Source organism: Xylocopa sonorina, chromosome 4, assembly GCF_050948175.1.
Source record: "Xylocopa sonorina isolate GNS202 chromosome 4, iyXylSono1_principal, whole genome shotgun sequence".
Classification (NCBI taxonomy): Eukaryota; Metazoa; Arthropoda; class Insecta; order Hymenoptera; family Apidae; genus Xylocopa; species Xylocopa sonorina.
In genome coordinates, this window is record NC_135196.1 from 14,796,290 (window position 1) to 14,820,718 (window position 24,429).

The 24,429-nt window shown below is 36.1% G+C and overlaps 6 protein-coding genes across 9 annotated transcripts; 3 read left to right on the forward strand and 3 right to left on the reverse strand.

Moving 5' to 3' along the window:
- Positions 1-3,284: 3,284 nt before the first annotated feature.
- On the reverse strand, positions 3,285-4,409 carry LOC143423055 (transmembrane emp24 domain-containing protein). Its single transcript, XM_076894111.1, has 3 exons — positions 4,177-4,409; positions 3,617-3,957; positions 3,285-3,523 (listed from the first exon to the last, which is right to left on the reverse strand). Exons 1-3 carry the CDS (start codon positions 4,301-4,303, stop codon positions 3,374-3,376), a joined length of 618 nt encoding a protein of 205 aa, XP_076750226.1. The 5' UTR covers positions 4,304-4,409; the 3' UTR covers positions 3,285-3,373.
- Positions 4,410-5,059: 650 nt separating this feature from the next.
- On the forward strand, positions 5,060-6,139 carry LOC143422956 (replication protein A 32 kDa subunit-like). The gene is made up of 2 exons (XM_076893952.1): positions 5,060-5,321; positions 5,437-6,139. Exons 1-2 carry the CDS (start codon positions 5,060-5,062, stop codon positions 5,922-5,924), a joined length of 750 nt encoding a protein of 249 aa, XP_076750067.1. The 3' UTR covers positions 5,925-6,139.
- A 370-nt stretch (positions 6,140-6,509) lies between these two features.
- Positions 6,510-8,173, forward strand: LOC143423328 (GPN-loop GTPase 1). The gene is made up of 5 exons (XM_076894592.1): positions 6,510-6,609; positions 6,678-6,926; positions 7,007-7,371; positions 7,467-7,696; positions 7,758-8,173. Exons 2-5 carry the CDS (start codon positions 6,686-6,688, stop codon positions 8,095-8,097), a joined length of 1,176 nt encoding a protein of 391 aa, XP_076750707.1. The 5' UTR covers positions 6,510-6,609; positions 6,678-6,685; the 3' UTR covers positions 8,098-8,173.
- Positions 8,174-8,300: 127 nt separating this feature from the next.
- LOC143423329 (heat shock factor protein 2) lies at positions 8,301-9,835 on the reverse strand. The gene is made up of 3 exons (XM_076894593.1): positions 9,297-9,835; positions 8,847-8,946; positions 8,301-8,513 (listed from the first exon to the last, which is right to left on the reverse strand). Exons 1-3 carry the CDS (start codon positions 9,747-9,749, stop codon positions 8,350-8,352), a joined length of 717 nt encoding a protein of 238 aa, XP_076750708.1. The 5' UTR covers positions 9,750-9,835; the 3' UTR covers positions 8,301-8,349.
- A 1,120-nt stretch (positions 9,836-10,955) lies between these two features.
- On the reverse strand, positions 10,956-21,256 carry LOC143423327 (BDNF/NT-3 growth factors receptor). 4 transcript variants are annotated; one of them, XM_076894591.1, is made up of 10 exons: positions 21,170-21,256; positions 18,812-19,298; positions 14,620-14,835; positions 13,853-13,941; positions 13,605-13,745; positions 12,751-12,913; positions 12,144-12,424; positions 11,830-12,003; positions 11,548-11,706; positions 10,956-11,417 (listed from the first exon to the last, which is right to left on the reverse strand). In XM_076894591.1, the coding sequence occupies exons 2-10, from the start codon at positions 18,867-18,869 to the stop codon at positions 11,115-11,117; spliced, it is 1,584 nt and encodes a 527-aa protein (XP_076750706.1). In that variant the 5' UTR covers positions 18,870-19,298; positions 21,170-21,256; the 3' UTR covers positions 10,956-11,114. The 4 variants fall into 4 exon arrangements, with proteins under 4 accessions (XP_076750706.1, XP_076750705.1, XP_076750704.1 ...); XM_076894590.1 differs by lacking the exon at positions 21,170-21,256 and adding an exon at positions 19,578-19,869; XM_076894589.1 differs by lacking the exon at positions 21,170-21,256 and adding an exon at positions 19,487-19,869.
- Positions 21,257-22,309: 1,053 nt separating this feature from the next.
- On the forward strand, positions 22,310-24,364 carry LOC143422682 (sodium channel protein Nach). The gene is made up of 6 exons (XM_076893485.1): positions 22,310-22,630; positions 22,712-22,904; positions 23,009-23,169; positions 23,250-23,399; positions 23,480-24,142; positions 24,292-24,364. Exons 1-6 carry the CDS (start codon positions 22,497-22,499, stop codon positions 24,362-24,364), a joined length of 1,374 nt encoding a protein of 457 aa, XP_076749600.1. The 5' UTR covers positions 22,310-22,496.
- Positions 24,365-24,429: the final 65 nt, after the last annotated feature.

Genomic DNA, 24,429 nt, shown 5'->3' on the forward strand with positions numbered 1-24,429 from the left:
ACCGACTTGGACGACGTGTTACTGCGGAATGGTCGCAGAGTGCAGGCAGAATCCATGAGACCGCGGTGCGTTTCGTTCTATCCCTGCTGCCTTGTCTCTCCTGCGCGCCGCGCGATCGGTTTCTCCTGCTCGTTCTCCCGAAGAGGGAGCCCCCTCGGCACCTAGCGATGGCCTCAAGGCGCCGTCAATCAGTTTGAATACGGATTCTTCATGGTAAATCGTACAGTTTCGCTTACCTTATTTCCGTTCGAGTCTAAAATGTTCCAACGAATAACACCATTCTCGCTTGACCAACAGATTCAAGGTATTCGCAGATATTCCAAGACAAAATTGAATGTACAACGGTGTAACGTGCACGTTGTTTCCCGTAATCGCGGGTAACAAGTTTACTCGCGGATGAAAAATGGGATCGCAACAGATTCGATAAGCTTCACCGGGCTCTGTATTGGTCTTCGTATCGAGAAATGTGACGGAAACTGGGAGATTGCACGGTTACCGTGGAAATTGTTCGAAAACTTGCGACGTAACTAGAAACGAGTGCCCATCGCTACTCTCGACGGAACTCGCCGGTTGCTTCTCTCCCCTGCTTCCCTTTACCTTTCTGTTTCTCTCTTTCCTCTCTTTCTTTCTTTCTCTCTCCTTCTCTCTCTCTCTCTCTCTCTCTCTCTCTCTCTCTCTCTCGTTCTGCCGGTCTCTGGCCGGTTCATTGGTTCATCGGTGCACCGGTCCAGCCTCCGTATTCTTCTCTCTAATTATACCGTTACGTGCAATCGCTCGTGTCAATTAGCAGCTCTTTTTTTTCCTGCCCGAATGCAACCCCTTCTTTCGTGAAGGACCCCGAGGAGGATTTCGATTCGACCGCTCTCCTTCTCATTCTTTTCAACGCTTTCGTTCTTTTTTTCTGTCCTTCGAGGACGGCTCTAGGCAAGCGTAAAGGGGTGGTTTTTTGATTCCTCTCTTCTTTCGCGCGAGAAAAGATTTTTAAGAACACGCAAAGACTCGAGCAACTGCGACTGTTTCCCTAATATTTTGGTGCGTATCGCAACTTGATAATTGCGCAAAATTCATATTCATTTTTAAGCAACAGGACTATGTTCCAATGTTCTCCCATTAAGATGAAACTTTATTGTAGGTACAATTTAGAAGCTGCTAAAGAGTAATTCACCAAAGTTCTGACATCTAAAAAGGGATAGTTTCGCAACTGAATAATCCAAGTAGGGGAGTTAACTGATATTAAAAATTCTTCCAGTCGGTCGAATTTGTTCAGACATTGATAGGACGGTGGTAATTATACCTTAAAACCTCTCGTTACAGTCATGCAATTGGTCTAATAAATTTGCATATTCCTTGTCAAGAACACACCGGAGCTGCCAACCAGAGCGTTAAATTATAGAGCAATTTCTCCGATCCAACGAAAGGTAATTGGGGACTAGTTAAATTACTAAAACAGTTTTTATTGCACGTGCGCTAAATATTCTTTATTAGGATTATGTATACAAGTTAAATAAAATCAAGCGATACAATAATTCATACTGTTATAAATTAAAGTATTACATTATTATAATGACTTACACTGAATATAAACATATGTGATTCATAGTTGCTCGTGAAACATTTATAATCAATCAATGATTTCCTCTGCTCGCATGTCGCTCATCGTAACAACGATGAATTTACGATCGTATGTTACGTTCTTCAACAACGTCGTTCACGGTACTCGCCTATTATACGGGACCACGATCGAATCGTACCGTTAGTAAACTCGATAATTATCGATACCGTCTTGTATGGTCTGTTATATTTCAGATTATACACTGGCAGGAGGGTGTGAAGAAAAATCGTCAACGACACTGCTCCGATTGTGTATACATCCGGACTCGCAATCGTTGCATTCGGATAACATTGTCCATCAGCTTTCGCATAACATAAAATGATTGAGTATTGATTCTACAAAAGTGTACGAGCCCGATATTAATTGCGTATATCATTAAGTTAATGGGAAATAAATGTGGCACGTGAGTAACTTCATACGCGCACCTTAGACGTAACGAATGCGTCTCGAAAGTAAAATATGTATCGAAAGTTTCGAAAGTCAGGCAAGAGTAAGCCGACTAGAAGTTTCTCCGTTTTTAAACTCGAGCAAGCTCCACAGGGAGCTGCTGGTGTACCAAAAGTATTGTCTTTCGGTATAATCATGGCCGGGATTAGAGCAGAGACCGAGACGTGTAATCTGCTCGTGTTTCCTGCAGCTACAGATCAAGGAGGAGGAAAAAAAAGCATCCACAGTATTGTTACTAGGGTCGATGGAACTGCTAGGTGGCATCTAATGAGAAGGAGCGGACAATGAGCCTTTCTGACTTAAGTGCCCTAGGGTGAATACCGGAAGGGTGCTCCTACCACCCTTCTTATTTCATTCATTTATTCTCACGCTTGCTTCACGAATCAGACGAGTTATCTACATACAAGAGAGTTCTGCTATTTAATGATTCCGCGTTCGCCGCGATATTTGAAAATAAAAATCTAATAAAAATACATTTCAGTCGTACTTACTACTTTAAGCGTGAGGAGGATGAAACTCGAGTTGAACGACCTAGTGTCCTTCGTTGCGAAATTTCAAAAATTATATTCTTTCTTTTGCACTAATTCAGTTGTGCGACTATTGACACTACATTTTAATGATCAGATGCATTTTATAGAAATATCGAACAATTAATTTTCATTTTCTTTATTATATCGTATAACACTGTACAATTGTATAAACGATATTACTATAAATTGTATTTTTATTAAGTATACTTTAATGTTTACTTATACTATTCAGTTACACAAGTTATACCGTTTCAATTCGCACATAAAAATGATATAATTTCAATATAAACATTATTTGTGTTGTTTAGTACAGATATTTCACAAAAATAATAGCATTGCAGATTGGTTATTGATGTGACAATGATTTGACTTTTTGTCATAAGACTTGGGTAAGTCTTGCAGCAACTGAACGTTTTATTATCACCAGTACGGAAAGCGTTTTATATAAATTTACTGTAGGTAGATGTTACACTTAAATATAAATATCATCTATAGTTCTTGGATCTGTTATAACTCTGATCAAAAACATAAAAAATATATTTCAATTTTGCATTGAACAGAATTTTTGTACAAAGTTTAAGAAAAGTTCTAAAATCTCATGATATCTTTCGCAGGAAACAACATGTTTAATATAATCTATTGATGGTAATGTTTACATTTCAGTTCCATTATATTAAATTTAAGGAAAGAAATCATTTGGAAATGTTGAAATTTTTTAATTCCATTATAACTTAATCACATAAAAAATGTACAATGAGTGTGTTTTTTTAATACATAATATGAATCAGACAACTCTTCTGACTTCAAAGAATCGTTTTAGGTAGAAAATTTGTCCTATTGTCATACAAACCAGAATCATGGCTTCAAAGAATGCCCACATAACTACACATGAATTTGTGCTTTCATTGATGGCTCTATGATTTCGATCGCGAACCTACAAATAACAAGAAGTTAATTTAATAAAACTTCTAATTCGTTATACCAGTTTGCATAAACTATAACCAGGAGATTGTAAAAGAAAAATCACCTGCATGTATTCTTGCTCGTTCTTCACACCCCACAAACTTGTGCTCAATTCTTTAATCATATCATCTATTTTGTTATGATTCTCATCCGCATTCTTCCCATCGGAAGTTTCTTCTAACGGCTTTGAATTCTCGCCAATGTCCATATTAAACATCACAACTTTCGGCGTCATACTACTTTTTTGATTACCGAAACAATAGGTATAAACACCAGGAAGGTGCGCGGCGAATGTGTATTTACCACTGCTTTCTTGGTCGCCTTGATAAATTATATTCCCATCGGGGCCAATTATTTTTACATCTATGTCCAAAAATCCACCTTCCGCTATTTCAAATGTGAGACCTGTAGAAAACAAAATAACCTTTCCTGGAAAATCTTTGACACGCATTTCACTTTGTTTGATCTAATGGTACTTTAAACAGTTTTTGGTAAAAATAAAATTGCACCGATCAAGATTTATACCAAAACATAGGAGCAATACATTATGAAAATTTTATTTCAACAAATTACAGTTAACAGTTTGGAACGTTCACTCAAAATAAGTACAGAAAGAAAACTAACCCATTTTCGTGCCCGCTTCCACGGTGTCGAAAAAACATTCTTCCGCGTGTGCGTCCACGGTAATGAAATAACAGTTCGCACACGAGCTCAACAAAATTAGAATTAAACACGAAACGAGCCACCTCATTTTATTAAATTATAATATGAATCAATTAAAAACGACATACGTTCCTTCTTATTTCTGCCACTTCACAGTGGCATGTTGCTACCACAGCGCCACGTATGCACTCTGACGTGAAATTAATAACATAGATAGATGCGTGCCCTACCATCTTATTCTGACAGTCATTCTATCTAAACAAATGAATACTTTTATCGTTATCATAAAAATACAAAATTTATCAATGCTAACCAATTATTGAAAGTGTAATCTAAAGAATCATTTTTCATGCCGACCATCGTTACAGACTTTTGTTGTAGTATCAAAGCATTCTCAAGTAAGAAGAACGTTGAGAATGGAGACAATATCTGACTGTCTCATACTTCCTTTCCATATATTTATTAATTGAATGTCATGTTACCGATGTCACTCTTGTACCTTATATTTTCAAACAACATTTACAATTAAAACGTCAATTTAAGTATTGTAGGATGTGTCATCCGTTTTCATCAGCGTAGAACGATTCTAAACGACCTGAAATATGACAGAAAACTTCAATTCAAATAGCGGCAACCTTGCAAGTGTAATTCTTCTTAATAAAACAAATGACATACTATGTTTGAAGTTAGCAATTCGTATAGGTCTAATGCACGTGCTGATCAAGGGTGATCGAACAATATATTTCGTGAAACATTTACAAATATTGCCTGCTTATTATACGAAATTCTGCTCGTAACTATTCAGCGTTTATTAATTTCAACAATTTATTATTTTTACGTAAAAATGTGGAGTAATCTAAACAGTAACGTTGCGAATATGTCAGGTGGATTTTTTAATGATAATCGCAGTACAAAAGATAGCTCTGAAGAAAACATTAAAAGAGTAAAGAATATAGTTCCAGTTATGATTCGACATCTGACACGATCATCTGAAGATGGTCTAAGACTTTGGGGGACACTGATTCACGTTGTCACTTTTGTTGGAATTGTGAAAGAGATAGAGCGAACTCCTATAAAAATGAAGTTTGAAATAGAAGATGAAACAGGTATTAGAAAAAAGTGTTCCACTTGATCCTAGCACTCGCTATGATATGTAAGGATCCACTAAATTTCAACGTTCACTTCAAATGCTTCAATTTTTTCGGTATATAATTGTTACAGGCTGTATTACGTGTTTGCGATGGCTGGAAACAGATAAGACAGTATCCGAGTCAAACATTGAGTTAAATACTTATGTACGAGTAATTGGATACATCAGACAGGACTCTGAAAATAAATATGTATTAATTTTAAAAATTATGCCTTTAACTAACTTGAACGAATTAACTACTCACTTGTTGGAAGTAACTAATGTGATGTTAAAGGCAGAGAAAATGTTTTATAATCCAGTTAAAAGTTCTAATATGACAAAAATTAACCCTGCAGTAACGACAAATAACGACAATGGCTTTGGCTTGACTAGAGATCAGACTATAGTTTTTGAACTCGTACAGTCAAAGAATGACACGGACAATGGAATCGAGAGGCACAGTCTTGAGGCTTGTTTACCAAAGAATATTTTGCCAGACTTAAATAACATAATCGACTTTCTTATAAGTGAAGGATATATCTATACTACACTTACAGATGATCATTTTAAAACAACTTAAGTATATGTTACAACAGACAAAAAAAAGTATATTTCTCTTTTAGTATACGAACGTTATATTAAGTGTATAGGCAAAGGACACATCTATACTGCACTTATAGATGATTATTTTAAAACGACTTAAGTATATGTTGCAAAGACAAAAGAAATCTATTTTTCTTTTACTATATGAACATTACATTAACTCTATAATTAAGAACAATTTTTTTTTATAGACATTATAAATAACCACATGTAAATTATGTATTATACTTTGTAATATATATATATATTGTATATATGTATACATAAATAACGATGTTTAACTTTATTTCTTTAATATTACCACATGGTTAATATTTACAAATTTGTATGTGTAATGTTTGTTCAAAATTTGTACACAAAAAGAATATTTTATACTTTGGCGCCACCTTGCAAGGTAGACAAACATATATAGTTTCCTTAAAGCCACTTTCTATTGGGCGATTGCCGGTCAATGTGAATACTTCTTAATTCTATTACAAATAAATACGTAGTTAACTTTCTATGAGGCAATCGTTGCATGAAAATTAAATAATGTTTACATTTATTGTAGGGAGTGAGATATCTTTTACATTGAAATACAATCGAACGGTTTACTACGAAAAGATTGTAATTTAGTTTACAGTTTCTCGTTGGTTTTACGAGTTTCAGGCATGATATAAAATGTAAACATATATTATACAATATAAATGATAGATTTTGTTTGTTCCTAATATTTTTTCATTATTTGTAGGCTTTAAAATGTCTACATCTATGGATACTCTAGAATCTTCTGTGGATAATGTTTCTATACAAAATGATGTACACGTTCAAACAAATGTTAAGGAAAAGAAACCAACGTGTATCATTGTTATTGGAATGGCTGGATCTGGTAAAACCACATTTGTACAACGGCTCGTTTCGATATTATACAACGTAGGAAAACCATATGTAATAAATTTGGATCCGGCGTGCAGAGATGTTCCCTATCCGGCTAACATAGGTGATAAGTTATATCATTAGGGGTTGCTAATATGTGAAATGTCTGCTTGACTATTTGATAACAAACATTTTATGTTTTAGATATTAGAGATACTGTTAATTATAAAGAAGTGATGAAACAATATAGTTTAGGACCAAACGGTGGTATTGTTACTGCTTTAAATCTTTTTTCTACAAAATTTGATCAAGTTATAGAACTTATTGATAAAGCAGCCAAAGATCACGAATATGTAATTTTGGATACTCCTGGACAAATAGAAGTTTTTACATGGTCAGCGAGCGGGACAATTGTAACAGAAGCTCTGGCATCTCAGTTTCCAACAATTGTAGTGTACATATTAGATACTGTGAGAAGTGTTAATCCTGTGACATTCATGTCTAACATGCTTTATGCATGTTCTATATTTTACAAAACTAAATTACCATTCATCGTTGCCATGAACAAGGTATAAATATAAACATTCAAAGTATATAACATATTATTATATAATAAGGTTTATATTAGATTAATAAAATAACGGAATTATATTATTGTTTCAAGATTGATATAGTTGAACACACTTATGCTGTCGACTGGATGCACGATTTTGAAGCATTTCAAGAAGCTTTGAATTCAGAGACAAGTTATATTAGTAATTTGACGCGTAGTATGGCTCTCACACTTGATGAATTTTATAGCCATTTACGTAGTTGTGGTGTTTCTGCGGCAACAGGTGCTGGTATTACCAAGTTTATTGAACTTGTTAAGGATGCTGCCGAAGAATATGAAAGGTGAGTTAAACGCATAGTATTGAATATGAAAAATGCATTTCGTTGTTTTCCTTTATTAAAGGGAATATAAGAAAGACTGGGAAGAGATGAAAATTAAACGAGATGCTCAGAGACAAAAAACAGAGAGAGCGAAACTTGAAAAGGTAGTTCAAGAATCAACAGGAGAAAGTGTACCATTGGTAACCACAATTAATAGTGGAAGGGAAATATCAGACATATATCTAAAACATGCTGGTAATGAATCTAGTGAGGATGAAGAAGGTACAGAAAATCCTTTTAAAGAAGAGGAAGATGAAGAAGAGAAAAAGGAAGTAGAGTCTTTTAAAAACTTTTTAAATAGGCATAAAATGCAGCAAAACAAACATGCATCTAATCAGGCCACAACAAGCCGAGATACATAGTTTGTACGGAAATCTTTATATTAAGGAATGAATTTTGTCACTGACATTGTATACAATTAAATATGAATATCTTACATTTTGAGGTTCAAATTTTATGATTACATATTTAACAGAAAATATTATTTTACATTATATTTATACTTTAAGCAAAAATGAGAAGGATCATTTTAAAGCCATTTGATATTATAATACTACTAATAATATTGATAAAGTTCAGGTAGTACGCAAAAGAGGAATATGTTCCCAGGACATTTAATCCATATTTTTGGAGATATTTGTCCACTTTACATAAACTCTGGATGTAAATTGCGTATCGGTAGAACTGTCCTTTTTGGAAGATATCGGTACTGAACTTTTTGTAATCCAGCCTATGGCGGGTGTACGATTTTGTGCTGTGTATAAACCAAGACTAAATTCTGAAATTTTAAAAATGTATACGTTTTCTACTGTGACTAATATAAAGTGAAAGAAACGACCGAATTAGTCAAGTCTGCTCTAGCAGATTTCTCGGAGACCCGCTACAAAAGTTAGCTCTGACAGAATTAGCTCCAGATCAAATAAAGATCTATTTGTTCGGTTAGTAAATTGTTAATAGTATACAGTAACATTGACCGAATTTGCTAGATTATTTATACGGATTTGCTCTCAGGTCGTGTCGATAGACGCAGATGTACACGAAAGAATCTGGAGCCAGACATCAAACTGCAATTGTTTATCGTGTAAGCATAATGTTGTATAGTAGATTACGCTACCTTTCCCAGAGTTTAAAGAATTTTCAATTCCTATTCGGTGGTTTTGCATTTTCTGGTATTCTCGCGATATTTGTTCTAAGGCTTTCGTTAACGCCAACTGAAAATAATTAAAGAAAATCTAATTTTTAAGAACTACAAGGAACAGCATATAATTAGTATATTTTATTAGAATGTTTCGTATAATGTAGCTACAACTACTACCATCGGTAATTTTTTAATCGGTATAAAATTTAATAAAAAATTTACTCGGATAAATCAGAGGAAACTTACTACAATTATAAAGTTCCGGAGGATTGAGGAAAAAAAAGATAGGATAGGATATAGCGGTAGTGTTGATAAAAAGTTGTATTTAAGATATCAAGTTCGATGAAAACAATCATTTGCAATAGAACTTATTTTAATGTTATTTACATAATAATATTATTTTCTTGTTGTAATGTTATTTACCCGGCACATGTGCAAACGCGACATATTATCGGAGCCCTTGCTTAAAAAATGTTGTTCCGTGGTGCTACTTTTGACGCTAACACGTTGACAGTGTTTAAATTTCCCGGCTGTTTTCCTGTAAACGCTCGATAAGAGATCCGGTCTGCCGGTACGGAAGTTTTCGTGTAAGAACTCATGAACATCCGGATTGTGAGAATTGCAGATCGGGTCTCTGTTATGCGAGGTCACTTTCCGAAAGCCGTACAGGTTCAGCTGTCTGATAAAACTGGTAATGTTTTTCGTTTTGAAGATGGAATTGCCCTGGTCTAGATATTGTTTTTGAAATTTCTTGTAGTCGAGAAGAATCGTGTTCCCATTCAGACTCCAACGGATAGCGCCACTGTTGCATTCGTTCACTATACGCCAAAGTTTTTGCGGGAATCGCAACGACAGAAATATACAGTCGTCGTACATGTTCGAATTCGATGCGACGTTTCGCCGTATCCGCGTAACGCGAATCGTAAGTATGCACTGCGAGCCTTTGTCTTTATTTCCTTGAACACGATATGCGAACAAAAACGTATCGTATCACGGCAACAATATTTCTTCTTCGATGCCGAATTATTTTAACTTTCTTGGCGCGAATTTAGAATATCCGATAACGCTGCGAATGCAACGATTATCGACCAATAATGGATCTGCATACGATTACGTCGATGTTACCTAAAGCACAATGTATTATTTCGCAGGTTGTACATTGAAAGGAAAATAAATTTCAACCGATAAATACGTATTGCAGGATTTAATAAAAACGGTAAGATTTAATACAATGATTCGTACACTAGTGACAACAATGTGTACAAAATGTCTCTCGTTCGTGCTACTTTACACGATTCAACATCTTATACAAATTACCGTCAACGCCAAACGAACAAGTTGAAGAGAGACGACGTTAAAGAAATTAGATATACGGCCACGTAAATAATTATTATACTCATAATTATTAATAAATTATTAAAAGTATCCTACACATTTTCTTAACGATTATAAGGTATTAATACTATTTCCTGGACAACGAAAGTTCGGTACATCGAACTTTCACGATTTCCCTGACATCATTGGTATTTCTTGAGTGTAGTGCATCGACACATAGCATAGATCAACACGTGTACAGATTAATTAAAATCTTGGCGATTTTAGAATTAATTGAGTAATTAATTATTATGCTTGATTACATTTATACACTCGTGTTCATTAATTAACTAATTCGTCGTTGTTTTGTGACTAACCCGATATGAATTAATTTAAACTGATAGAAGACAAATTTTACCATTTCTTGCGCCAAGATATTTATATAGAAAGATATTTAGAAGTACATTCAAGATCAATTTACATCAGTCTTTCAATCTGGACGCTATCAAAGACATATATTGAACAGAAGAGGATAACAATACATCGTTAAAAAGAATTTAATGTTAATGATTATCTTTTCTAAGACACTATTCTTTACGGTATTTCTAAACTTTTGTATACTGCTTCTTTCTACGTATTCCTAGTCTTCATTTCTTCGTTGGTAGAAGTAACATTTGAAATTTATCAATAGTGTACAAAAATAAACTTTCTAGCGATTTGCGCTTCGTTCAATCACGGAAGAGTTATATTTTTACACAATTTTTGTAAATTGTTTTCTGACATTGTTTCACTGTAGTGTTATATTCTAATTTCTAATGTATGTATATCGGAATATTAAAAGAATTAAATTAATTAAATTTGATTATCTTTTGATTCAGATTTTTCATCGCTGTATTCGGCTACATGTTGGTTGTGAAATTTCTGTGGTCAATCGGAGAACGCCGGTAAAGTTTGCAAGTATTCGTGCGGTTTCGCCGGCGCCGGCAATAAATAACCATCAGGATCCAATACGTCTGGTGTACGAATGGTTACCGGACCTTGAGGTGGTCTTGGCAAAGTATCTTGTTGAACGGATTTACTTTTAGCATTCTCGAGTCTCTCTAATATCTCTGAGAATTTAATTCTGTCTTTCGGATCTGTTTTCCAGCACTCCCTCATTAGCTGACAGACGAACGGGGGACACCCTTCCGGAGGAATAAGCATTATGCCTTGGAAAATTAACTTCACTACCTGCGACATTATTCGTTGATAGAATAGAAAGTCAATGGACTGATGAAACTTTCTCGTATAGACCGTTACGAGTTATAAATTATGTTAATTAAGTTTAAGACTTATTGATAAACGAAACATTTCAACTCACTTCTTCATTATTGTGTCCGTAGTATGGCTGCTTTCCAAAAGAATAGACTTCCCATAACACAACTCCAAAACTCCACACGTCACTTTCCAGCGTGAAACGCCCATACATTACGCTTTCAGGCGACATCCAGCGAACAGGTAGAAGCCTAGAACCTCCTATCTGAAAGTAATAATAAAATTGCGTTTACGTGATCACTTTCTTCTATCTGTATTATTGTTCGAGGAAAAAAGCAAAGGAATAATATCTTTTTTCATCTAGCCATGCAACTAATTATTTGTTTACCTTATAGTAATCGCAAGTATATACATCCCGCGACATTCCAAAATCTGCTATCTTAACAATAAGGTCAGAACCAACAAGACAATTTCTGCATGCCAAATCTCGATGGACGAACCTTTGACCCGATAAATAAGTCATACCGGCTGCAATTTGAATTGTTATCCAATGTAAGGATTCCTGAAACAGATACGAGGCGATTAATCATACCTGAAACGATAAAAAAAACAGACTCATAGGTGATAAGTAATTTCATTATTAATCGACACTTAGCAAACATGAACAAAACGAATGCCAACTTGTATTTGAATAAAATTTACCTGAGTTAAAGGTTGCACACCGGGTTTCGTCGATCTAAATTGCCGAGAATTCGACCGCAAGACTTCAGCAAGATCTCCATATGGCATGTATTCAAATACCATCCACGGACTATTATTACCCTCACGAAGCACCACTCCTTTAAGCGATAAAATATTCCTATGCCCAAACGTGGACATGATGTCGACTTCTCGCATAAAGTCCTCTTCGGCTTCACGCGAAGCGGTGTCCTTTAGAACTTTTATCGCAACAATCTCTTTCGAGTCTCCGGTACATAATTCTCCTGCGAAAATTAAATCTTCCTTAGTAATTGCCGCTAATTTTTCATTCAAGGTGGGTGTCCCTCTTTTCATTTTTAATAACAGCTTATTTTCTTTAACGAAATTTCTAATCAATCAACTAAATTTACTGTAAAAAAGTGGCTAGAAATTTAATCAAAGTAGTGCTTAAAATTGTTGATCGAACTAGAATGGGACGTTATGTTTGTTACGTTTACGCGATGCTTTTATGTACATGTCACGTTTATCTTTTTTCATCATACAAACGTACATTTATCAAAATTTTTAGTGATGATAATAATTTGTTTCAGTTTCAAGCTATACTTTGTACCTTTGTATACTTTTCCAAAACATCCTTCGCCGATATCTTGCAAAAATACAAGAGATTCGCGTTGCAAAATCGGCACTTCCGGCGAGGCGCAACTGAAATACTGTGGATTAGGTGTGTACTTATTCGCTAGCAGCAATCCCTTTTTCAGATTCATCGGTGTTCCCTGAAGAGAACATATGCAAGCTATTTTCATAACAATTTTTTGAGTGATCATTGAAATATTTTTTTACTAATAAGTTGCTAGTCAGAATACATTAAAAATTACATTTCATTAAATTTCAGTTTTAAATTGTTGTGTGATCTTATTAATTTCAATGTAGTTAAATTTTTATTTAGATTATAATTGTCATTCACAATAAATACAACTATACCGATATATAGAGAAAATTGTGATAGAAACTGCGATAAAAAAAAAATATGGCTGTATCTTGTCTGTTTCAAAAATGTTAATTGAACATACTATATAGACATTCAAATGAATTGGAAGTTGAATGTAAAAAGAAAGTAACGTATAGACATTTCAAATAACCGTAAGTAAGTCTCAGTAGTATAATTACTTATATAGTATTGTAAGGTGATTTAAGACTGGAGTTTATGAATTACTTTTCGTACTAACTACGAAGCTATTGCATGACTTTTCAGGAAATATATTAATGTACTCAAAAAATGTTACTGTACTCAATATTATTGTATTTATTGTACTTAAAGGTATAATGTTACATTAATCGTTAAAACTTGGTAAGCAACTGAAAATTAGTTTTATATCTAACGTGGTTCTCTAGTTTTTCCTGGTAAACAGTTTTAGTGTTACGTTAGTTTTGAGGTGCCACCGCAATATTATTTGATTGACGTACATCCAGGGAATTCCTTTGTGACTTGACGTTATAACTCCGTTTCTTCACGCAGTATACTATACTGAATAATATTGCTAATACCGCGATGAAAGCTATGGCGATTCCTATTATTTCAGGTACCCTTTGTCTCACTCGCTCTACCTGTTGAACAGTATCAAAACATGTACTAAAAACTATGTTTGCCAGAAATTGCTGGATTTTTCATAACTTGTTAAGCGATATAGCAAATGATAATTTAAAGTAATTACCTGTTCAGCCTCCGGAAGAGCGGTTGTGCTGTTGGTTGAATTACGATTGGGGGGTATTATGTTGTGTATAGGTCGTGGCGTTAAGGGAACTAGAAAACAATTGAAACAATTTTTATAAAAAGTTCGCTTTCCTTTTTAATTTTGTAAATTTTGTTTAACCCTTTCGCTATTTTGTAAATCACATTTGCTTTAGTTATTATTTATACACAGTAGGGTATGTTAATTCACGAATGAAATGTGAATTATAACATGATAAACGTGGTATTTAGTTTGTTTCCTTAACTGTTGACTGTACTAGATTCTTTCTACATTAGAACGGAAGTCATAGATATAAATCTGGTGCAAAGTCTAAAATGGGCTGATTTACTTTGACGCTTGCTACAAGGTTAAAGAAGAAAAATATAATTCCATAGAGGAAAGTCAAGGTGACTTTGATCTTTTTATAGAAACCTCGTGCTTTAAGGTTTGTTTCTTCATTTGAAACTGTACACACTAGGGGTCGAATAACGTTATGCATTATTTTTCTCATCCTGTATGCGTACATATTGATGGTTGACTCTTAGAGGCTGGGGGGGTGGGGGTTGGAGGGGAATGCGTCAAATTTTATGCGACAATTGCTTTCTTCATCTAATTCTCGTTTTCTCTAATTTTAGAGCAAATGTTGTGGCTGTTTGGAAAACGATCGGCGATTTTCTGATAACGAAAAGGTTAAAAGAAGCACGCTTCCCTTTAAAGAGAGAAGTATTGAAACAACGTCTGACTCTGACCTGTTAGACGATTTGGACACGTCAAGTCCGTTGTCGGTGGGGACATGTCGTGCGGACAGACGCACTTGGAGCTGTTGTCTTTGAAGATACGGCAGGCCGCCTCTTTCCCGCAAATGTGAGGCCGATCTTTGCATCCTGTGATCTCGAAGTTCCCGCTGATCGGCAGTAGCCTCGCTATTGCTTCCGATTGTTGTGTCGACGCGTTCACTGATAATTCTAGAACAATATTTACACGTTATCGCAACTGTGTCAGTATATAGTAGTAGCTATATCCAAAGGCGAGTCCACGAGTAAATAGAAACCATTTTATCTTAGATGAAATGTTCGAGGATAAATGGACATTGGCGAAAATCGGAAGATCGTCTGGATTAAAGAAATTCCACTTATGCAACGCAAGCTTCTTGCTAAACAGCTTCTTAATCCTGTTACAATCTTCGCAATTTGTTCACTTTTCATACACTCTTATTTCTTTAAAAATTACCTTGCAATAGCAGCTCTAACACTTGGTTGAAAATGACCGTAAGTCCGTTGCAGGATTAACGCTAAGGGTAGGTGTGCTTTCTTTTACCCATTTGAATTGTGAACAAACATGTACAACTGGAGATGTTCGTTCCATTATTGAATTATATGAATTTTCCCCGAAGGAGGTGTAGAGTTTCCGAGAAAAGTGATTGAAAAAGCTCAAGAGTTCCTGTAACCGTAATTTCATTTGGAAAGCGGCGAAGTGAACGCCAACTTGAAGGTAAAGCAACCGAATTTACAGGAGCCCGGTGGCAACGGTTAATAAAGGGTAGGCTGGTAAGAAAAAGGGCTACATATTTGGATTGGGTCCCACTTGGAGGAGACAGTGAAGGCATTCATTTCGTGCTTGAAGCTTGTAACGGGTCAAAGCGTTATCTCTGCGGTCAGCGCTCCCCGACAACGAGTCTCGCTATGTGTACCTATTATCGCCCCGTATTCCTTCCCTTTCTATGCGTTCTTTACAAGGATTGCCATATATTTACGAGATCGGCCGATTTCTACAAAATGTTCCTACGTTTTTGATTCTCCTGAAAAAACAACCGGGCCCCTTTAGCGGGGCAAATCGGGTTTGAGGAACGCTACGCGCGTGTGTTTGTTTCTCTGGGGAAACTGCTGCGGTTTCTTCGAGCCGGGTGGAATTGATAAGGTGGAGCGCAAGCTCTTCGTGATGAATAGTTGTACGTGAGAGTGTCTAGGGACATTTTCGTATTCGACCGCCTCTGCGTAACGCGACTGACAATGAATGTCCCAGAAAGCCATGAATTCCACGAAAGGGGGCTGTTTATCAGACAGACACGCGGAAGTATGTAAATTGATCGCGGATATAGCAGTTTGAGATCTTAACTATTTTATGTGCGAATGCCTCTTTTCCCGTTAAATATCAATTAATGAAATATCAGTTAACTTTTGAACAATGTTACCTACATCATTGATGACCTCTGCACTTTGTCTTTATTCGTTATAGATGGAAACTGTCGATGGGTGAACGAATGACCCGCGATATCGTACGTGCTTTGACGCAAAGTCGCGAGGGAGTCACCCTTAGCTGCGTTTTTTATTTTAAATAATTAGTACTGGCAGAAGTTGAAGTATGTTTCGAAATTATTTTATGTTTACTTTGTTGTACTCTACACGCCTACAACAAGTAAGGAACATATTTGCTAACAATAGTACTGCCATTTCCATTATAGATTCGACATTTTCGGAAACTGAATGACTACAAGAAGGATCTTACGTATCCAGCCACGTTTATTTGCAAATCTGAAGTTTAGACAAGAGACTACAATAGAGGCATTATGTGCGCGGGTGGTTCATCCTCCGAAACGCGCGATTCGCAACTGAATCGTCTGCCGTAAAACAAGATTGTCCACGATATGCTCAGAGGACTAACAAGAGAGACAGACGATAATGTTATAGATAAACTTGATATACAACTTTAGTACAGTGTTCTGTAAAGAAAAAGAAAACTCTAAAATGATGTATGTAGATTTTTTTCAAAATACAGGTCGCATAAAACTAGGACTGTACTCTATAGGAATCTCTATATCACTATTATTGGATACAACAGTCTTGGGGAAATTTTCCCTGGCGTGTTCAATCAGGTATATACACGTAACGTCCCAAAAATACGATGGGGTAAATTATGGCATTCAGAGGATTAACACGACGATGAGCAATTCGCTTTCTTTTCCTTCGCCGATGTGTCATCGAAGGTATTATCTTCTTGCAACACAATACCGTCCAAATAATGGTCCGATTGCTGTCGGAATAATGTTTTATTTCGCCCAAATTATAGTCATATTGCCAGCCATAAATAATGTTTCGTGTTTAGTTTCTACCTGAAGCGCTTCACAAACTACTTAGACGTTATTGATTTCAAATTCAAAAGGAGCAGAGAATTCTGTTTAGAATTTCCCTTTTACAACTGGTGAATTCTAAAATTTGAACCGTAGATTGGTTTTCAATAGCCACTTGGGTGTATAACGAACAATTTGCCTATATTTATATTTATATTTTATAATCTTTAAATTGTTATCTCATCAATAGATTTTTAAATGTTGAAACATATATTTGAATTTAAATTTCGCTAATATTGACGTGATTTCTTTAATATCAAACATTTCCTCGTAAATTCAAGATACGAGTCTAATATTTGTTTATGTTTCAGACGATCAGTAAAGGGTCGGTTTGCCGTAATTCGAAAACTTGGATGCTGCGCACGTGGTTATCATCTTGGGTTACCGTTATCGGGAGGTCGAACATGTCGATATTAAAGATAAGTTAAAGTTAGAAAAATAGAGCTAGTTTTTGTCTTCATCTTTTTCCTCTTTTTAGTACCAGTTGACATTTGTCCTAAGGGAGATACGAATAAACTGGTTTTATCTTCTCGACACTCTGACTCGTACTTGAACCTCTATCATTTCCAACGTATTTATGGAGCTATGCCAGAGAAATTTCTGCACGGTTGCATATTTTTATCAGATGGTATTGAATATAAATTGCTACAAAATTGGTTTGTAAATAATTAACTGAAACGGTGAGTAACTTTTTAGAAATTAAATTAAACGGTATACGTACAATACGTGATCACTTTTCAGGTGGTATATTTTATGCTTAATAAGATCCTAGGCTGTTTAAAATGAAAGTAAGTAAATGAACTCGAAAATTGACCGTGGTAAGTCTTGCCTGTCGGAGATAATTATCTGTAGCGCTCAAATTGGCACCTTCGCAAACGGTTGCAGCATATCTAAGAGGTGCGCATACATTTTCTTTGTGTTGTTGCATTTTGCACGTGGTCATTATCACATATTGAAAATATATTGAACTTTAACGTTTCATACGTCATGATGTTTATATCTAATAACGTTCGATAATTATTTGATAAATGCATAATTGTGCTCTGATTGCAGCGCGACTAGGATTAAGCTGGTTTAAAACCTTCAACATTCAAAACATAAGTGACGAGACAGGGCAAACGAGACCAATGGAGATTACGGAGGTGGTAGTTATTGCCGTTTACTCAAAAGCTTTTCTATTATTTAGCCGGTCTATTGTGCCCAAATGTCTCGAGTAAATACCGATTAACGATGAATCACGTAAGGGATTCGTGTTTATTTTGAATTTTGTAGCAATTTATTAGCTCGGTTATCATGTTTGTAACAATTATCCGAACATTATATTTCTGTACTGAATGAATACGTGTTTCATCTTTACCCGTCTTATTTTTCGTGATCTTTTTAATAAATCGCCGCACAACGCATGCTTGTTCCACGATCGATCAGATTAATCGGTACGAATCTTGTAACGGCAAGGCATAATTTAAATTTTATTCAATTTAAACAAAGCTCGATATTCAGTTATTATATATTAATTAATAATAAGTTCTCAACTTACAATTACGAGCGTACAGTTAATTCTTCGTTTCGATGGTTATGCGCATAAATGATAGATGATGTAACGAAATCTGATAACTTAAATTGTTTATTTAACCTAAGAGCTATACGTACTCTAGCATAATTGCAAGAGCTCGTAGTTGAGAAATAGACGCCACGTAAGAAACTCTACAACTATTATTATAAAAGTGCTTTCTCGTTACTTTTCCAGGAATAAATTGACTATATGCTGCACGATTGACGTAAAAGATCAGCAGTGAATAAATAATAAAACTTACCCGTTCGGATTTCCGCAGAAGAAAGGCCTCTCCTTCTTAGCATTCTTCGCCGCTCCATTGCGGATCCCGGGACCAAAATGGAAGGAGACTACCCCCGGCTGTTTAAAACTGTCGTTTCGCGGTAGTTGAACAACGTACACTATTTTGTTAATTACCATCGGCACTTTAACGTTCGCGTTTTCTTATGATCCATCGTCAAACTCTTAAGTTCTCAGCGGTCACCATAGCTATTCAAAGTTCGAATTTGAAACAAAAGGTATCGCACAAAGCTGATGAACTGGTTCACATTGTGACGAACACAGTTGAGAACGGTTAAATGACACGATTCTATTTTTCTAACCGTTTGATGCACTAATTGGACCACACACGGATTCTCATAAGCTGGTTGCTTTAAAAATTGATGGACGATCAAAGTAGAAACAGTTGGCTTCTTTGTGTATTCATTACAGTAATTAGTTCTGAATTTCTCGTTATTTATTTAGTCGATCTGAAAGTTTCGTCACAATAATTGGGCAGTCCATCGCTGTTAATTACGTGAATAAATTTTCAGATTTGAAAATGAGGAAAAAAATTGGTTATTCGGCTGATCGATGAGTGCATTTAAGTCACAATAACACGGTGAACACGAGTCCAACAGGAGCGAACCAAGGACCAAGGGACGAACGACAAGAGTACCGTCGTCGTGGGGCGAAGAGTTAAGCCGGAAGAGGATAACTGGTCCCTAGGATAAATCGTGGTGGATCCTCTATCTTCGACGGATGCTTACTCGAAACTAAAGACTGACTAAAGACCGCCTTCGGAACTCCCTCGCTCCTATTGGCGTACACAAGGAAACGCGGTCACGCACACACGGCTCTGGATGCACGCGCGTATCGAGCGAGACCAAGGATTTATAAGAAACGAGCGTGGTTCATCATCAGCGAAGCTCGACCTACGCTATCGAAAAGGCAGAAGCGGCGGTTCCTCATAATCTCATCACTTTTTCAACCGACTTAAGGGTGGAGCCTCTCTTGTTAGAGCTTTAATCTCTGACACGTGCCAACTTGCGGCTCCACCTTCGTTTCAATATCATTTTACTGGCGTCTTCGATGCCGAGGACTTTCTCAATTCTATTGTCGGATGAAGGAAATGTTGTATTAGTGGTAACCGATGCTGCGACACAGCACGACTTAACACTTCCATAATCACGATTTTTCAAACTTTTCCTCAACGTTACTCAAACATTCAAGTAGTCTGCATTCTGAACGAAAGTCAAGTTATCTTAAGCGAACGGTTTTTCACGCTTATCTACGGCAAATGTTGTTCGTTCTCTGTACGTTACTTACGTTATATTTGTATTGTGATTCACAAACAAACAAATAAACAAAATTAACCAAGTGGAAGGTCATTTGCAAAGACATATTGCTTACTAGATACGTCACTAATAATTAACTGCCATATAATATCGCGATCAATTTGATACACTGGTGTCGAACTGGGCGCCACTTTCCCCACTCTGTTTCGCGGTTCATGAATAACTTGACTTTTCAGCTTCTGATCGCGATAAACAAGTCAATCTGAGCCACGACCACACAAACTCTTCCATGGATACCAGCGTTTGTGTAATCTCGATTAATCGGTCTTACATAAAATGTCATTTTTAGTTTCACTTCGTGTCGCGGGAGATTGCGGAGCATAAAATTTTATGAAACTGTAGCTTCGATCGTATTGTTCCAAAAGCTCGTTTAATCAATTTGGTATCCCACGAAATAGTGATTGATTAGGGAAACAGACTCTACGACTTGCAATTATATTGTTATTCATAATTTTCGTTTACGGTTTAGGGCATCAAACTGGAGAGAAAATTTGGAAGAACTGGAGAAAAGAATACAACGACCGCGGGGGACATGGAACTTTGTTTCTCGCTGCTTGAAAAATAACAAGGACTGACTCCTCAAAACCACCCCCTATACCACATCTCTCGGATACAGCGAAATTATTTTACTTTCAAAAAGGAGAAAAAAATCCTCGTACATCCAAGTCACATCTCAAAACATTATCATAATCTCACACGCTTTACTATACTATTTGTTGTGCTAGGCAACAGAGAGATCCGCCTCGAAGAGGTAAAGAGTACCATCCCTAAATGAGAAGAATCTTTCGATGATCGCGAGCGATGAACGACGATTATGTCAGTGGTTGTTTACCATCGTTGGCTACCTGATTTAAGTACCTTAACACGTGCCACTTAATACGTCCAAAGGGCCAAAGAGTGATCCAGTTGTAGAAAGAAAAATGGTCGACCTAGCCGCAACACGGGGATACGTTAATAGTTTTCGAAGAGGCTATGTCGGAATGGCGTAAGTGTTGTATATTTACACTGGCGTTACAGGCTCACACCTGGACGCAAGAATAGCGCCGGTTCTTTTTTCTCCGAAGTATTTTCTCGCCCGTGCATCAAACAGGCCCTAACAAAGGGGATCGTCCACCTCTTCGCTTGTCTCGGAAGAATTTCATCATTATAGTCGCGCGTGACAATCTCCTAACGAATCATACAAGTAGCATATGCTAAGGGAAATTTAAATAACTTGGAAAAATAATATAATCGATTTCGCGTAAATTCTGTATATACATGGAACTGAAATATTTGTCTTCTTCGAATAACCAGAAGAGCTTCGATTGTTCGTATCAATCATGACAGAGGCTATCCTAATAATCGAATAATTCAGTCTTGAAATTGAAAATAATCATTTTTATTTTGAGATAGCTTTAATTTTTTACAATTAATCTTTACCGTACACGTATAACGAAGAGGTCTGAATGATTCACTGTTCAAAGCATGCATAATACATGTTTATTTGATATTTCGGTTAATCTGCCTTTATTATTTGTTTAGGTAGTCAGATATAAAAATACATGTTCGCTATATCGACAATAGACAAACAAGGAATAGAATACTATTGTTACCAGTTAGAGAAACAAACGCCGCTATTGATGAAACGCGATGACTTTTTTTCATTGCTTCTAAGTGAAATGAAATCGACGGAAGCCGTTAAAAGGGTAGTTTGCACCCGCTTAACTCATGGATCCGACAAGTTTCTTAGGCACCGCAGAGACCGGAACAACGCCGGTATGCAAGCAGATGGTGGTCGTAAGGGGGGGTGGTCTAAAATAATAAAGAAGCTGGCATGAAGATGAGGAGTGTTTGTGTTCCACACACGATGGCCGATTCTTAAGCGACGAGATGCAACTGGAAAAACGTATATTCGAAAGACAATACTTCGAACAAACCCATAGTTATCGATAGTTTCCTGTAGGCAACCGTTTCTCTTCCTGAAAGGAAAGAATAATAAATCCTACATTCTTTTCTTCGTTTCAATAATGTTATGGATTAGGTAATTCCTCCGGATTAGACGATATTCAATTAATTCATTATTCATTATATTTCTCCAAAGTATTTCAATAATTAAACAGCCCATGTTCGAATAATGTCGCAATTTTTCATTACGATCTTTTTAATCTGCGATCTGATATTATTGTCGTTTGTCGATGAAACTGATAAATTAGTTACGTTATGGTCATAGCATGCATAATAGATGTTTAAACTTAACATGCGATCCTGGAAAATGATCGATCCGATTTCGGTATCTAGTGTGTTTAGCTACAATCTTGCTGGAAATGTGGACATTACTGGATCTACTCCAACATGAGATACAACTATAAACCATCGTTGAAGGAACTGCGGACTAGTTTAAAGTATCGTTCAAAAGAATATTTGTTATATAATTCTTTGCATGGTTTCGCCTATTTCGTAGATCCTACGAGACCTAAGTGGGAAAGGTAATCTTATAATTGAACTCAATTATTTCGACTAATTATTGCCTAACTGATAAAACTGATGAAACTGGCTTTTTCTGGCAGATGGCTTTGGTTTTTCTTGACACTGATGTCGGTGATAACAATTATCTCTATCATCGTATTTGTCCTTGGAAAATTTGAAACAGACCCAACTTTAACAGGATTCGATATAGCAACAGAGCATATTAATATCGAATTTCCTCGTATCTTTGTTTGCTTCGACTGGGCTCACATGAACCAGTCGTATATATCGCAGGTAAATGTTCGTAAAAAACGTTATTCCCATATGATAAAATTTGTCTCTGTTATTAACAATAATATACGTGACATTAATAAGTTATATTCGTATACCACGAATAGGACGAACAGTTTGTATACGAACAACTATATAATTGGAATTCCTGGAGATACATTAATTTACGATCATTCTCTTCCGTTTACAAAAATAAAAACGATTTTCGCAAAATGTTTGGAATGATGGCTCCTAATTGCGATGTCTCGATTACCAACTGCACGTACAAGTAAGTGTACAGTGTTTTTAATCTATACGTACACTACTGTTTGTGCTGTACAAAAAAATTAAAATGCGTGATCATTTTAGAGGAGATATCGTATCGTGTAATAAAATATTTCAAGGCGTACTTACACCGGTTGGTGCATGTTGCAAATCAATAAATTTAGAACCACTTAAAATTATAGATATTTCATGGATTCTTAAATTTGCAACTCCAAATCTGATTTACCCTTTAAGGTAATATCGTTTTTCTGAAATCAATTCTTTTTAATTGGGATATTTTCGGGTTAAAAAAACAATTTCAATTGAAATTGCAGATTTTATTTGGCAGAACCGAACGAATTAGGCCCAAAACCTGGAGAAAGAGCCACGGTGAAAACTTATTTTCCCATTGATATCAAATTTACCGTGGACATGACGTATTCGATTGCTGACATAGGATACTTGCTTACGCGGCAACGAAAATGTTTCTACAAAGAGGAGGGTACAAATTTAAATGATTGCGAAATCAATTGTTTGATTGATAAACTACTTGCACGATGCAAATGTTTACCGTGGTTTTTATCATTCGCCGATAAAACAGAATGTTCACCCTCGAAATACTCCTGTTTAAACGATGTTGTTAACGACGCGTCTCGCTGTAATTGTTGGTTGTATTGTAATCACACGTCGTACACTGTGGAAAGTATAAAAGCAGCGCAGTCGAACGAACACCAAGTTATATTAAAAGGTTGGCCTCCAGCCATTTACAGGAGAGAAATGCGATTCGGTTACCTGGATTTGCTCGTATCCTTCGGTGGTATAGCAAGCCTTTTCATAGGGTATTCTCTATTAACATCAATCGAGTTCGGGTATTACTTCACTCTTCGAATGTATTGCGGAGCCGTGATCGAATCGTCTCGAAAACAGTACAATATCGTAACCGTTTACGTGGTCGAGAAAGATCCACGAAAACCAGAGATCAATCCAATATATTATCGGTATATCGATTAAGTATAATAATTATAGCTACGCGCGAATGCTCGAGTTATTCCTGATCTAAAATAAAAGAAAAATGAGATGAAAGTTTTCATCCGTCCATTTATCAGCAACATTCGTGTACATATTAACATTCCGTTTGTAATGGTAGATTTACGATAGATTTTGGGCGTAGATCGAAGCAAGTTGGCATTTGGAGTGGACGGTGGTCCAATAAAAAGTAGCCGCGTCTAGTGAAATTTTCGATTGGTCAGCTAGGAAATTGGTGTATAATTTCGCGATGGTCCGT